Source organism: Dermacentor silvarum, chromosome 6 (assembly GCF_013339745.2).
Source record: "Dermacentor silvarum isolate Dsil-2018 chromosome 6, BIME_Dsil_1.4, whole genome shotgun sequence".
In the NCBI taxonomy this organism is placed as follows: Eukaryota; Metazoa; Arthropoda; class Arachnida; order Ixodida; family Ixodidae; genus Dermacentor; species Dermacentor silvarum.
In genome coordinates, this window is record NC_051159.1 from 56,271,268 (window position 1) to 56,287,581 (window position 16,314).

Sequence of the window (16,314 nt, forward strand, 5' to 3'; positions counted from 1 at the left end):
TAGTTTTGAGCAGCGCTACCTTCTTTCTTCCATGATGAAGACAAGTCCCAGTGATGTAACGTAGGCTCTAGCGACATTCTTAGTTCGAGCACTGGTAATTCTTTCTTTTCTCATGCAATTCGTTTGTCGCATATAAACGACAGTTGTGGGAGCACTCCCGCATGTGTACGTGTGTGCCTCACTCAGCCGTTGTCTTCTAGCTCGCCCGCTGTACAGTTTGAATTACCAGCAAGCCCACGAAGGAGAGTAAGGAAATTTTCAATTCGCATCGTGAAAAGCTCATACACGACGTTATTGAAGAAAAAGGAAACAGCCGAAGAAGGTTTCAAAAGTACACTATGCGGAAAGTGAGCGAATAACGTACACTACAACGAGTTTTAATCAGTCTAATTGAGCTGCGCTGACCAGCAATAGCAGGCCCCTTATTTTTATTGCATCGCTGTATTCTGAGGCAACGAACGGAATCCCCGGCTTCCGCTTCCCGAAAAGGAGCGGCCAACTATCGACCCGCAGTCGGCTCCTTCACCAGATGCATACTTGACCTAACAACCCTTTCCCGTTTGACACTGTGCTCTCTTTCCTTCTCCCTCGTTATTTGTTGTCTATTTAGTAGCTGCATCAAGCCGAACGGCTATTACTGAAAGCCCTCTCGTTAAATACATGGCCTCTAAAACTCGAGGAGATTTGACGAAAAAGCGCGGGAAATGCGGCACTTGCTGAAAACGACATCCGCTCCCACTGCGTTTGTACTTCGCCGAACCTCTGGCGACACGGTTTCACGGGGCCGGGGAACCAACTCGTGGCAGTAAAGCGCGCGGGAAAAAGTACACCGGTAAAGTAGGAAAATCGAAAGTGAACCGTACTCTTGGTCCAAGACCCTTCGAGACACTTTCTCTCCGAGGCGTGGTCCCCCAGTGTCCTACGGAAATTAGCTTCAAAATTAGTTTCTTTTGCAATAGTTTATATTTTTTCGAAGCGTGCGCGTGCCCGCGTCCCCGCGCCAGCGCCCATGCTCGCGTAGTCATGACTCGCGTCGCCCGCCAACCATGACAGCGGTATATATAGGAGGCGAGTGACAGCGGAGACGCAGTACCAACCAGATCCCCGCAGGTGTATCAGAGCAGCAGCCTCCGCAGCCAAGGCCCACCGACATGAAATCCCTGGTAAGGCCTTCGTTAGCTTATCTGCACAGATAAAGAACTAGTGCGACGATGACGCAATTACAATCTAGTTTACGCTCTAACCTTCAAGGTTAAGGCGTGTGACCGTAAGTTTGAGTACAAGACACACCCCTTCCGAGGCCATTCGCGCTTGCGCATGCTAACGCTGACGCTAGTGCGCTAACTGTAGTCCTAGGCCGGTATAACGTTAAACTATTCCAATGTGTTTTTATTCCAAATCCAAATGTACCAGACTTGGTACATTCCGTTTAATTTGGAACAAACCTCGACGTATTTCTGCGTTTGCGTTGGTTTTCGATAAATTTGTTAAGATTGTTCAAGAAAGCGCAGGATCGTGGCGTTCGAAAACTGGGTATATTTATTAACGGGTTGCTGTTCATTGCGTGAAAATAACGATTGTTGTAATTTTTAGGAAGGTCCAAATTTGTGGCGGGAGAAATATGAAAAATTTTAAACTACGCATTCAGTCACAGTTTACTTCAATCTGTGTTTGAGAGCACTTGCCACGATTGATTCTCACCAAACAAAACCCTAGCGTTGCTTTTTTATCCGATTACGCCAACTTGCAATCAAGCTAACTCTACGCCAATGCGCCGCTGAAGAAACTCAAGCTTCTCATCGTTGTGAAGTCAAGCGCTTGGAGAACTGCTTCTCGTCTGTGTAGATCAGCTCTGCCACCGCTTTATAACCGTTACTTCTTAGCTCATCGGGACAAGATCAGCACTTACTGGCTCTGGTTAAAGAATGTTTGGTCACCTTCAAAATAATGCGCTCCGATTTGGTTTGTTGACACAACGATGACTTTTATCTTTAAAAGAAAAATATAACGTCTCTAACAATCTGACAACAGCACTTTTTTTTCATCGTAGGTGGCTTACCAGAAAAGACGCTTTTTATAGAGGCGAATGAGCAATTTTGAACTTCTTTATTCTAACTTATCGAGCAAGGCACACCATTCCTAAAACATATTGATAAATGTTGATCCTTACTAAAACACACCAAACTTTACAATTCGTAACCAGGTACTATTTGACTTCTGGGGGCTTATTAGACTACGTATATTTGCCTATCACGACTTTTCAGACAAAGTGCCTCACAAGTATAAAAATAAGGTGGGAACAAGGGGTGACCGCAGCTGGAGGAAAACCAGTGAGCGATGAGGTTTTGCTCTAGCTCGTGGATACGGTTGAGTCGCTTCGCTGGAGTTGCTGCTCGTCAGTGCTTGGTTGCGTGTCAGGCTAGCTTCCTTTTATCCGCATTGATACGCCCAAGGTAGGCCGAGCGCTAGGCCCCGAAGAAGGGAGATTTTTGTGCGCAATACTTTTGCTACATTTGTTATTTCTCGCTTTTAGATTTCGTTTCTAAAGTGCAACCTATCAAGCATACACAAATGTTCTCTAGTATTTTGTGTATTTTTTGTTTAACTAGTTATAATTCAATAAAAGGCAGATAGAGTAAGAGTCTAAAATCGAGTGAATATAGGTGGTAGCGCCAGGCACAAAATGAATAATACTAATGCTCGAATACTGTAAAATTTTTGTATGACAAGTAGGGCTGTCACTGGGGCCAGTTGGTTGTACAAGTATGGATAAATGCTCTGTTATTCGCAGGCACAAACTAGATGGAGTCTCTTTGTGGTGTGTCCTTCATCTAGCTTTGTCCCTTCGAAAAACAGTACGTTTATCTAAACTTGTCAACCGCGTTTTACAATGTTTTCAAGGAAGCTGACGTTATGGCACGGGACCTTTGCAAGCGCGAATATACTGTTTGTCCCAGCTAACGTTAGCCAAGCTGTTCAAACAAAAGAGAAAAAAAAAGAAGCTTCATAAAACAGGGTGCACGATACGATATTAGGATCTGCGGTGTTCGGTCATCATGTCTGATGAATAAACACCGTAGGTCTTAGGGGCGCGCCTTGCACCATGTTTTTTTTTTTTTTTTGAACAGCTTGGCTAACGTTAGGTGCGACACTCTCAATTCGCAGTGTGATATCGGCGGAAACTGGAAGCTTATGCCTGCGTAGAAGACCCGCATTAAGGGGATACTTTATGAAAGTTGCCTGCTGGGTTTTGAAACAAAGAACGGCTCAAAGCATTCTGCATACTGAAGATGGCGTGGTGTGTATTTTTGAAAAGTATTAGAATCACTGATACTAGTTCTCACTTTAAGCGAGATTTTACAAACATTCGTGTATCTTTAAAATGCAAGGTATTATACTTCTATAACCACAATGTCACAAATATTTTATTTCTTAAAAATAACAATTACCCTGCTTTTTGCAGCTGTCGCTCCTCATACTCAGCCTGGCTATCGCCGGAACACTGGCAGGATACGGCTACGGAATCGGATATGGTCTTGGCTATGGTCTCGGCTACGGAGGATACGGCCTCGGCTATGGTGGCTATGGTGGCTATGGCTTCGGAGGCTACGGACTTGGATACGGCGGATACGGCGGATACGGTGGATACGGTGGATACGGCATAGGTGGATACGGTCTTGGCTACGGAGGATACGGTGGATTTTACGGCTAACAAGCGGGCCTGTCATCATGAACTGATCGGCAAAATAAACAAATTGAAGCATTGTGGCAAGTGTGTATTGTACCTTCATGTCCGCCTAAAAATATAGGCGGCGATGTCATTGGTCAGTAGTGCTAACGATACTGCAAAGTATAATACACTCACCAAATGTTGCAACCGTCTTCAACTAAACTGCATTGAGCAAATACAGCAATGCTGATAGCAACTGAAAGGATCCCGGCCAATATAGTGAACTAAGCTCGGCATAGGCTTGTTCTTTTCCCTTTTAAATATGATCCAATGAAATGAAGGTTACCAACATGAGATGTAACAAAGGTTTTGCTTAACAAATTATGATAAGTTTGAAAGAGCGTACAGAAAAGGAACAGTGGCCTATATCTAGAAAACCATATCTGCAGCAGTTATGACAGACAGAAAAGCACGTCTATTATGATATTGCACGTATCGTTAGGAAGGCGCGCAGTCAGTGCCAACAAACTTTCTGTTACTTAATCGAATTTTTCGTGAAAATAAGATATGATCGTTCAGCAATTATGCCATCTTAATCTATTAACAAATATGTGATATAGGCCACAGAGGGCTCACGATTGTGATCCAGATATCCTGTTTTCACTTGGATTCGATTCAGATTGCAGAATCCTACAAAACGTTTCGATGACGCTTAGCATAAGCCCACTGTATTCCCGAGATACCAACGCCCACAACTAACATGCGCCTTTGCGTCGTTCATTAAGAATGAAAAAAACAAACAAAAACAACGTGTAATGTGCTTCAACTTGAGGCTCCTTCTGAGCGTCAGTTTAATCCAATGGCTTCTACCTGCCTATAGTGACATCGGGCTCTTTGCTTTAGCCTCCACAGGGTGTCGCAGATGACTGATCTCAATCCGTCATGCGCAAAACGTGCGTGTTTTGTCCATAAGAGTGTGATTGTCGTCTATACATCTATGATGGTGATCTCCACGTGTCGATAATAATGTGGCTGGATAGCGTGGAGCGTATATCTCAGAAGCTTTCTGTGTAGTCTTGGGCAATTTCCAATGTCCTGCCATGTAAACCGCAATAACTAGTCTGTGGCACCTGCGAAACGTGCCGTCGTAGGAGTAACTTCGCGAAAAAGATCGGTGAACGAGACGGCGTTTGTAGAAAGCGGGTCCACGAGCCTGCTCTGTCTGCAAGTCATTATTATAAAGTTGTCACAACGAAAAAAACAAACAAAGCGAAACCCCACAAAACATGCATTCTGTGGACCAACATTGGCAAAAACAAGTTGTGAGCAAGACAGCGTTTGGAGCCAGACGTTGTACGAGTAAATATTCGTCCGGTCGTTACGCCGTCAACCTTAAGTTCTAGGAAGGCAGACCACGAAGAGAAATATGTTACTCGTGCATCCCAAAACACCAAGTAGGTTATCAGCAGAAAATAAATTACAAGGTAAATGACTTCAAGCACTACTCTCTTCCAAATACTGACGCCGTTTCACCATAGATTTATTTTCCTAATCCAGCGATCGGGCAGGTACAGTCGAATGCAAAAGTTTAAGGACCAGAAGTGCCGCTAGAATTTTTTTCTTCGTAGCCTAGGCATAAAGGCTCAAATAAAGCGGTACTACCTACATGCGCCTGTTTGACCAGCATCCTGCAATAATACAATTTCACTTTGCACGGCTGTGCTAGAAGAAATTAAATTTATTTGCTGATGCCATGGTTTCTAAACTTCTACACTCGGCTGTACATGACCTGAAAAAGAAAATACCGTGGCCAGAAATTAGCACCGTCAACTGTGTAAGTATGCGACAACATAGTTAAATACCGTACCTTGCCGCTAATACACGTCACATTTTGGAATTCGTATATTCTATTGGCGAACACACCACTTCCTAATTGTGACAGGTGATGCGCAGTATAGAACACGTTTTATTCTTTGCTTTAACTCTAGACTCATAGCTGCACAAGCAGCAGCTATACATCTTATATATGTCTTGCTTCAGCAGTTTTTCCAGTCCCGATAAGCCAAGCGTGTTGCGCGAAATGCGTTTGCCAAGGAGCAAGCACGCTCCACTGCAATACGCGGAGCTGGAATATTGACGTGGAAACTGCGTATGCAGCTCTGAGCTGAGCTTGTCGAGTGATGTACTTGTGGCAAGCGGAACTTTTCTAAACAGGCCTACTCAACCTCAATCGCCCAAACAACCGGACACCACCTCACCTGCTCACGACACCTCTGGTAAGTTAAGTGCTTAGGATAACTACTCATCATCGAATGGTTTCCCAGAAGGCGTTACAACCGTTACAGATAGAACGGCTGGAAACTGGAAGGGATGCGATAAAGAAGCGAATATCCGTGCATAAGGGTCTGTTTCCATCGCTTCGGCTAATCACATTCTAACCGTCTTTCACTGAATGATTAAGTCGCGCTAAGAGATATTGTCGCGCTGAGAAGCAACAACCCATCTTGCAGATGTATAAATGAAGCTATCCTGTGCCATACAGTGATCACCTAATGTGAAGGGGCCGAGGTCCAGGGCACATCTTCTTAAAGCAATATCGACACCAAATCCAATGGTACATGCGAACCAAAAATAAACATAAAAATACCGGATTGTCTCCAAGAGAAAGTTGTTATCTTTATTTTGGCAAAAAGTCACCTATTTGCCTTCCAAATATGCTATGTTTAGAGCCAATACATTTGTACAAACTTTTGTCTTATTGTTTGAAGCAACTTTGGAATAGCAAACGTTTAGTGTTGTTGAGTTTCCCCGGCAAACTTGCTTTAAACTCGTGCACCATGGCAAATCTACTTCCTTTAGTATATTTTCTTCTTTCACAGTAAATAATGAAATCCCTGGGAGATTGGTACGATGAAAAAATGCGATGGGGAACAGCGGGCCATCTCGAAGAGGTTACAGACCACGGCGGATGTAAAGCAGTGTCACTCAGTCAAGAAACGAGTCACCCGCATTGCACAATTTTGCACGTTTTCCTCACACATGCTCGCTCAATCGCCTCCATACCTCCAAGTAAAATTGCTGATTGATAGTATGTCCCGGAGGGAGAAAAAAAACTCTGCATGGTTCCACAGACGTCGAAGAAAAAGAATAGCAACGAAGACCATCGTCTTCGCGTGAGCACACTTGTCGCATTTTGATTCGGTCTTGGTGAAGAAGGCGTTTTCAATTCTCTCTATATTTCTATAATTTCGACGTTATATCTATGGCATTTGCTTTCTTCACCGATGACAATCTTCGAAGTAACATCTGGTTCTCTTTAGTGTGATTTTTTAAATCATAAACAAAATACAACAAGTGTTGATTGGCTTTGTTTTCTTTTTTCCCCTCAATGAGCAGGTTTTCAACAAACTTCCCGGCAACGCATCGTCTCATGCGCAAGTGCAATACTCAAAATGCACTCACTCGATGTCCATCTCACACGATCAGTTTCAGGCAATACTACTTGAAAGTTGGTAGAAATGCGGATAGTTTTTAATGCTCACATCTCTGGAAACAACGTAAACGCCTAAAAACCCGAATAATACTTTGTGCCTTCATACAGATGTCATTTAAAGCATTGAATGTGTTTGTGTTGCCGTTCTTCAAAGGAGAAATTAAGCTTTTAGGAGATTTGCTGCCCTTTATAAACCAAGGTAACGATGTCGCAAGAGGAGCATGACAACAGTTGGGAGAACTGCCCCAACCAACACGCGAGGCATTTCAAGGTGGCGTCCGCTTGGCTACTGGTTTAGGAGGTGTCCACCTACGCCCACGCTATCGCGAGAACAAAGCAGTACAGTTGCTAAGAGCTCCATCAAGGCAGTCGTGTTTTTACATGGTTCCCCATCGTATTCGCTCTGTGACATATATATCGTGTATGCCTAAGCGTAAGTTGTAAGCAGCGAAGCAGAATGAACTGCTTCAATATGCCCCAAGAAATTGTGGTAAAGCTTAGCTCTCCTATGTGTCGTATAGACGAATACCTTTATTATGTACTGGAAAGAGTTACTACATTCGTGAGGCCATGAATGGCGCCCTCCCGTTGATCTTACGGAAAAGATGACCCCAGTCCTCTGGCGTACCATTAACAATATTTATCCCATAAACCTGGCGTATAAAGATGAGAAACATGCTGAAATTACCCACGAGAGTCGGACTTAGTTCCACAAGGAAGCACACGGCCTATCTAACTTGCCTATAAAAATTTTCAGTGAGTACGCCGGATGCACGTGCAGCCAAAGTCTAACAGAAAACGGTGGTCCTTCACTAACACCTGCTGAAGAGCCAGTATTTCAGAACATCAAATAATACAGGGTGCTTTAGCGAACACTTTCAAAAATTTTTTAATGTTGCCAGTGGCAGATAGCACAATTCTACTTCATGAGCCAGTCTACTTGAAGAGGCGGACTTTACTTTCATAAAAAATTTGAATGCATAATAAACTAATTAACAAAAATGCACTAATTAGGTTTTTAAATAATTACCTTATGGCCCATATTGCAATTTACAAATTCTAGCCGTAGAGTTGGCAAGGCGGATCTACTTGGAAAAAATTCTCAGAATGACATCACTTTCGAGATAATAATTCCAGAACAATGCAGAGAAATGCATGGGCACTCCAGTTACTTATGTGCATCATCACCATCATTATCAGCTTAGATTTATGTTCACTGCAGGGCAAAGGCCTCTGCCTGATCTAAACAAGTTCAAATTCAGAATAACACCTTCATTACACCCGAATTTCAATATATGACTAACATTCAAAGCCCCTTATCCTCGTTCAATTCCTGTAGTATATATATATATATATATATATATATATATATATATATAGAAGTTAATTAGGTTATCTGGATCTGGGCGAGATGCCTCGATGTCCTTTGAGCCCGTTGCTCTCGGTATCAAAGCAACGTATATAGTCCTCCTGTCACTAAAGTTTGCTATTTTGAATTGGTGATTTCTACGTGATCGTCAATTTGTTGCTCCTTGACAAAATGAATTGCGCCATATGGTAAATCGATATTTATGTGCATTCTCTAACCACTCTACCGGAACATGCTAGAAAATGAAGGCGTGAAGGCATCTTGCACTGCAGCTGGTATTTTGAATAGTGAACAATGAGAAATGTCTTTATTGAACATCTTGATTAGGCAGCGCGAACGACGAATACACAAGGAAATAAAAATGCAGGACAGGGCTGACTCGCACCTAACTTTATTAACTTAACTTTAAGTATGTGTATGCTTTCCAGCAAAGTTAGTAGTGAATCAGCGCTGTCGTGTATTTTGCTTTCCTTGTGTCTTCGTCGTTTGCGCTGCCCCATCAAAATTTTCAACCAATACCGACTTGCCCAAATGTAGATTCTTCTACCGTCTTTACTGAAATCAAAAGAATAGAAAGAAAGGCAGAAATTAAACGTACACGTGGCTTCGGGGCCTAGGCATTATATAGAAGCTGGAAACAAGAAATACCTGCTGGATTTCACTAAACATGAAATCACTTTTTGTGCAAACGTGAGACTATCCAGGTATCACTAAAATTCTCCGAAAGGTGTGCAGGTTTCTGATTAGGCTAATGCCCGACAAAGAATTCAACCATAAGGGACACATACATGCTTTCTACAGCCAAGCTGGTAATGTTTCTAGACGCGTTAAAAAACATTCCCTATTTTCACAGTTTTCTTAAAAAACTAAAGCACTTGCGAACTTTTTATTTTGAATAAGTGTAGTAAATGCAAGGGTCAGCATGCTGGCAAACTTTTAAATGTATGTGTGAATTAGGACTTACATGAAAATTTATAAACCATCGTTTTTGGTCCGTATCTTCGGAACCAGTGCGTTATTAGAAAAGCTTATGGAGGTTCTCCGCTTCCCTTGAGAGGACAACACGCTGCTGAAAATTAATATTGAAAGGAAATGAGGACCACTCGTATCATGACGGGTGCCGTAAAGTTCAAGTGTGTATATTATTTCTGTGCTCTGAAAATATTAACTGAATACTCTTTTCTCGGCATTTAGCCGTTATACGAGTCCTGCAGTTGTTTTTCCCGGTATTCTCGGTGGTCTATACGAGGCACGTAGTTTATATATCTTTCAAGAAGTAAGTAGGTCGCTTTCGACAAACGATAAAAGTTTAGTCGGTGTAGACTAATTACAGTGTTTACAGCGAGAGAGAGAGAAAGTGAAGGGAGGAAGTCAAGGCAGGGAGGTTAACCATACTTTGTCCAGTTTGCTACACTACACGTGGGAAGGCGAGGGGGGAGTGAAAGTCTTTACAGAACGCTACAAGTTTAGACGTTCCAGTGAGTCATACAACTCTTGTGCACATTGTCTCTCACAATCCAAAAATAACTTCAAAATGCGTGAACCTCAAATAAGGTTAAAATTAATGCAATAATAATTTATATTCGTGGCGAAACATTCACATTTTTGCTTTATATAAGTGTTGCACATAATCAAGTAATCTACATTTTTCCTTATTTAAATATGTCTTAGAAAGTTTCCACTTAGTTTCTTCGGTGTCCTCAGTGAACTAAGCAAGGTACCTTACTTGTATTTGGCCAAACTAAAGGGAAAGTTACGGGTAATGTGTAAGCAAAGCCCAAAGTGTGTCTTTTAGTTTTGGGGTTTGCAATGAATTACGTGTGCAATACTGATGAGAAAAATTTGGGCAACAAAAAGACAACGCACATATATGAAGCGAGGACAAAGACAAGAACTACTCGCAACTGTAAGCACTACTCACAGTTGTGAGTAGGCTTCTCTTTTTCTTACTTTTCTGTGGACGTTGCGTTTTTGTTGCGCTAATTTTCTCATCAGCATTGCAAGACCAAGTAACCCAGGAAATAATTCTTGCATATGCAAGTACTCCCGGAGTGGCCTGACCATGTGTTACGACCGGCGCAAGATTTAGCCAGCGGCCCTGCCATGTCTACAAACCTCACCGCCATCAAATTTACCGTACGGGAGAGAACCTCTATTCCAAATATGTGTGTGAACGTAAATGCGTGTTGATTAAGTACAGCTTTTCTAAAACATTCGTTTAATATGTATGTCACATCGGTATATGGTCCTTTCGCGCCATGTTTCATAGTGCCCCTAGAAAACTTTACGTTACGCAAAGTTGATATTTGGCGAAAATAAGCGGAACATTTTTCAGTGCGCAATGCACCAAGTGTGCGGTTTCGTTGCGCCCTTTGCAATAAATTGCGTACGTATGTGCGCCGGAGCCTTATGTGCGTGTTTTACGAGTGGCGCAAAATTTAGCCCATTGCCATGGCGTAACTACACGTACCACCGTAATGATATTATTGGACATATTGAAAATGTTATTGCCAATTTTTGTGCGAATTTAAATGCATCTTTATCAAATACAGGTTTTGTAAACGCGCTGAAGTGATATAGAAAGCGTTATATGACCATTCCGCGGTATGTTGCGCAGTGTTCCGAGGCAGCCTTTCGTTATACCAAATGAATATTTTGCAGAACCAATTAAAGGACACATTATGTGTTACTGGTATGCAAAGTTCACATCACATGGCTTAATTGCAGTTTTTGAAATAATTTCCACGTATGAGCTACGGAGCGTTATAAGCCATTAATCCAAGAGGCGGAAAATTTTGCCCGCTGCCCTAGAATGCCATCGAAGTGAAGTTTGGTGAGCCTGTGAGCCTGGTAGGGACTCAATGGCATATTTGCGTGCGAACCTAAATGCATATTGATCAAATAGACTTTCTGTATAACATTCCTTTCCTAAGATTTCCAAAGCCTTCTATGCCAATTTTACGCAATGTTTCCCAGTCTGTCGATGGAGCGCTACATTACACAACGTTTAGATTTGGTGAAAATATTGGCCGCATTCTGCATTATGCGCAGACTAAATTCTCAGTGTTTGGGTTTGGACTAGCAGCGCTTTGCTACTATTTTTCTGTGTCCGCTTGTAATTTATTTGCGCTTAGTTTTCTTGTCAACATGCAGTCAAGATATAACTGCATGCAACTGTAGTTCTTAGAACCGCTCGAAAGAAACTGCGTCGCTGGAAATTGGGTTGGATTCTACAAAGTCCCACAAGTCTTGTGCCATTTTTCTCACTGGTTAGTTGTTGCGCGGTCCTAATTCATGCGGAACAAGCGCGTTCGCTTACGCTCAATGGAGTTTCCGCTGAAACAGGATGGGTAATTATGTGCAAGCAGAATGCGGAAGCATGTGCTTACAAACTGAAACGACCATGTTTGCACAGAGGAGATACTGCGTATTCGCACGCTGTAAGTGAGGAATCTGAGGGAGCTGGGTAAATTTGCTGCAAAAAATAAAATAAAAAGGAAATGTGCTGTCTAGCGCATTGCATTATTAGTAGAGCATAACGTCAATGAGAAACATATGTTCTATCGACCAAAAAAGTTTACAGGCCACTCAATGTCAGAAAACGCTTAATAGCCAAGCAGCCTTTAAAAGTAGTAAAAAAAAACCGTGCCTCAAAATGTTGTTCGCATATACTGGTAGAGGCGGGAAATGGGAATACCAGGCTGCGTTTTGAGTCTGCGGAGATATTCAGCTTTTTGCCATATCCCTTGGTCCGTAAACTTTTTTGGTCGATAGTACATTACTACTGCTGATAATCTCGCAATAAAAATATCGGCCAACTGATATTTTAAGACATGAAAGTTGAAATAGGAATGATAACCTAAATTTCTTGCTGTGTTGAGGTTTTAATTTTATGGCAACAAAAAACCTTTGTTCCATCTCTAAATTCCAATGTTTTCTGTAAGCAGTCGCTGTCTTCTCGTGAGCTGTCGAATGATTGAAAATCACAAACGTTTTTCCATATTTCAAGATGCATGACAAAACTTTCAATAAAACTACGGTCCACCCCCACCGATATCTATCTCCACTGCGTTGTTCGAACATACGGTTTTACTCTTCCAACCAGTTGTGCCCACAAATTGTCACTACAACGACTGCTGACCTTTAGTTAATGTGGGCATTGAGTGCGAATCTTCAACCGTAAGAGCAGCTCAAAGGCTCGACAACCGTGTGTTCTCAGAAGACTGTTCGTCTACCTCTTTTTTTTTTCAGTCACCAATTCTGTTATGCGCGACGAGGACCAGACCGAGATGACCGTTAACTAAGTAAACCATGAACAAATTTCTGCGAAAAAGAAGCAATGTTGTTTGTTTTCAAATGATTAACGTTCAGCAACAATAGTCATTTATATAGGCCTTCAGTCGCAGCGCATGAAATAGTACATGTAATAATACGAAGGCTCTCTTTTTTTAAGTACGCAACGGTGATAGAACAGTATTATATGTGCCACAAGAATGGATACAACAGTAATTCCCAGCACAGTTAACAAGCGTACAGTAAACGCTCCTAGGTATTTTGTCATCAAAAATCTATAACATTTGGATACTGAGTGGAAGCCCTTCTTAACTAAGCAACACATGTGCAGACTAAATTATAGGTGGCCGTCAATAATCACGCCAATAAATTATTATGTTAATAATTGCATTTTACAGGTTGATATCATTGTTTACCTCCTCTCGACATTGCCTTCTTTTTACTTTGAGACTTATTTCTCATGGTGACCAGGAAGCAAAGACTCGCGAGATCACATAGTGGTGAGTGGTTCGCAGCCGCTCATCGCCAGCGCGGTTAAGCTCGTCACTGGGCGCCAAAAAACTCCGCAATACCTCTCCTTTCGCTAGTAATACGAGCGCAAGTACATGCGTTCGTGTTTCTGAGCCGAACGTTCGTTCTCGAAGGTCATGTATTTTCTTTTCACGTTTATGCTAGAGTTCCAAAACATCAAGTGTTGCCAAATCGCAGTGCTCGTGATTGAGTCAACCGTGACAATCGACCTACTTCCGAAACAAAGTCAAAGAAGCTCGCGGAAAGGCTAGTTTTTTTTTAATGCGACGCAACTGAGGGGACAGGGAAATGATACAGTCGCAATCTTCCATCAACCAGGGGTAGAACTTACGACTGACTTACTGCAGGGGGTCTAACACACTAAAAAAAAAAAACAAAGAAAAAACTAACATTGGAATAGCCATATGATTTGCCTTCTCGCGTCAAGTCAGTCGAAGTGGAACCTTGAGACGGGCTTCCAACGGTTTGTTTTGGAAATGAGGTTGCAATACAAGCCGAAAGAGACGATAACTGGTGCGATAGCGAGAAAAAGTATTGCTTTAGAAAAAGTACACCAAGCTTATCTTAACTGCTATCTCCGCGCAAGTCTGCCATTCGAATGCATGCCTTCCGGTGTATGTTGCAGTCAACAGATACCATAGTATGCAGCAAGCCTTGTACGATACCTTCCCAAAAGGTATGGACACTATTACCCGTTCCGGTGACTGCATTTGTACAAGCACCGTGTCTCTCTTCCCGCAGAGTGCAACAATACCTAAGGTTAGCAAGTTCCGACTTGTTCACATTTTATTTTAATGCTTTGTCATGTCTCTTTATTTGTTTGTTTGTAAAAGAAATAAAACACCTTTATTTTAAGAATTATACGGGGTTTTACGTCCCAAACTACGATCTAATCATGAGGCACGCCGTAGTGGGGGACTACGCAATAATTTCAACCAGCTACGGTTCTTTAATTTCCACCTAAATCTAAGCACAGGTGTGTTTTCGCATTTCGCACCCATTGAAGTGTGACCCCCGTGGCCGGGATTTGATCCCGCGACCTCGTGCCCGACATCATAGCCACTAAGCAACCAGGGCGAGTCACTTTATTCAAAACAAACTCCAGTCTCTTACTGGTTTGTTTTAGCTAGCTTACACTGATACGCCTTGGTTGTCTAAGCGAATAGGAGCAGCTGGCATCATTCATGATGGCTACCTCTCCTACACATAGATTTATGAAAATATGGCTCTGTAAGGTCAAATAACAACACGGGCAATGGTCATACAGGATTCAACTTCTGAAAGAAAGAAATATGTGTAACAATTGTGGTAGTAGAATTGAGCTTTTGATTCACAGCTGCACTGAATTTTTATTGCATCTTTATTTCTTCATTCATTAAATGATGAAGGTATTTTGTCTTATACCTACTAAAACAACGCCGTTAAAGGATCACGCTCTTTACTCAGACTTTTTTCTGTTTTCTTATTTCCAGCTTCGTAAAAAATGGTTTTCAATTACCCAAATATCCTCATCTCGCGAGCGGAAATTAGTTAAAAGTTATTACATGAAATGTGTATTTTCTTTATTTTTAGATGAGCTGCATAAAAGTCATATAAAAAACTTTTAAATACAAATGTAACCACGCATCGTGCAGGAAGCCCAGTAAGGCTGACTAGTGACGGTATCTTGATAAATGAGGCCTACGGTGAATGCTGCTGTGTTCAGTAAAGTTGGCTACTGCCATATGTTGCTTTTTTTCTCGCTTCTCTATTTATTGTCTAGTTTAGGTAGGAAGGTGGGATACGCAGGTGAATCTAGTTCAACCAACAACATAGAATAGGACCAACAAAGAACGCTCACAGCTGAATATGAACATATGGTAAAATTGAAAACTTGTTGGCACTGTTCGAATGGGATATATTCGGTTAACAATCACAATTTTAAGACTATCAAGTCCGATTACTACTGTATTCGGTCGCGCCATGTCTGCTAATTTAGACGCTACGTTTTTGGTCAGAGCTGTGTACGTCCTCTTCCTTCTATTCTTGTGGTATTGGTCAGTGTTAGATGCACATTTGGCACCCTTTCTTGAATTCTGATGGTCCACCGGTTATCTACGCTACGGTGGACCATTCGAGTTACAGAATGGGTCCCAAGGGAAGGGAAGCGCAGTCGAGGAAGGCAGAAAAGTGTGTGGTGGGATGAAATTAAAAAAAAAAATCTGCAGGCGCAAGTTGGAATCAGCTAGCGAAAGACAGTGATAAATGGAGATCGCAGGGAGAGGCCTTCGTCCTGCAATGGACTTAAAAATAGGCAGATGATGATTATGATGTAGATTTGATGTTTCATGTAGCCTGCAAATAGAACCTATAGATCTTTCAAGTTATATTTTCAATAAATTGAAACGTGATTTCGCTTGGCGCAGTGTTTGTCTTCCGTCTGTCCAACCAATAATGTCAAGTTCTAACACAATCTTCTAATCAGCTTTAAGGTATTTCTGTTGAGTGCCTTTACTCATCGAGCTTTAGTCATCGAGTGGGCATGGCAGCAACGCCAAGATGCAGTACTCAACCCTGCTGATATTTTTCACGCAGATCGTAATTGGCTTGCAAGCTGCGCTTATCACCAACACCGACAGGATGTGATACGCTACAGGTACAGTTTGTAGGGCCCAGAACGACGATGGAAAGTCTACCAAGTCAAGACATGCTTCTTCACCGGCCGTGTGATGGCGTCCCTTGCGGCACTACCCTGTCTCTCCTGGAATAGGCAGGCCTATTGTCATCAAAGATAGCCGCTACAAAAGAGGCTTCACGTGGACCATCCAAGATCAACCCAAATAGGGCGCGAAGCGTCAGGCGAAAACCAGTTCAGAACAAATTGTCACCGACATCAGCAAGGGTGGTTATGGGGGCAACGATTTAAGCGCGACTGTGTTTGGAGGGAACAAACATTGGGAAAGAAAAAAAGCATGTTTT

General features: G+C 42.2%; 1 protein-coding gene across 1 annotated transcript; it reads left to right on the forward strand.

Moving 5' to 3' along the window:
• Positions 1–1,090: 1,090 nt before the first annotated feature.
• LOC119455035 (keratin-associated protein 21-1-like) lies at positions 1,091–3,768 on the forward strand. Its single transcript, XM_037716555.2, has 2 exons — positions 1,091–1,163; positions 3,464–3,768. Exons 1-2 carry the CDS (start codon positions 1,152–1,154, stop codon positions 3,710–3,712), a joined length of 261 nt encoding a protein of 86 aa, XP_037572483.1. The 5' UTR covers positions 1,091–1,151; the 3' UTR covers positions 3,713–3,768.
• The last annotated feature ends 12,546 nt before the right edge of the window (positions 3,769–16,314 follow it).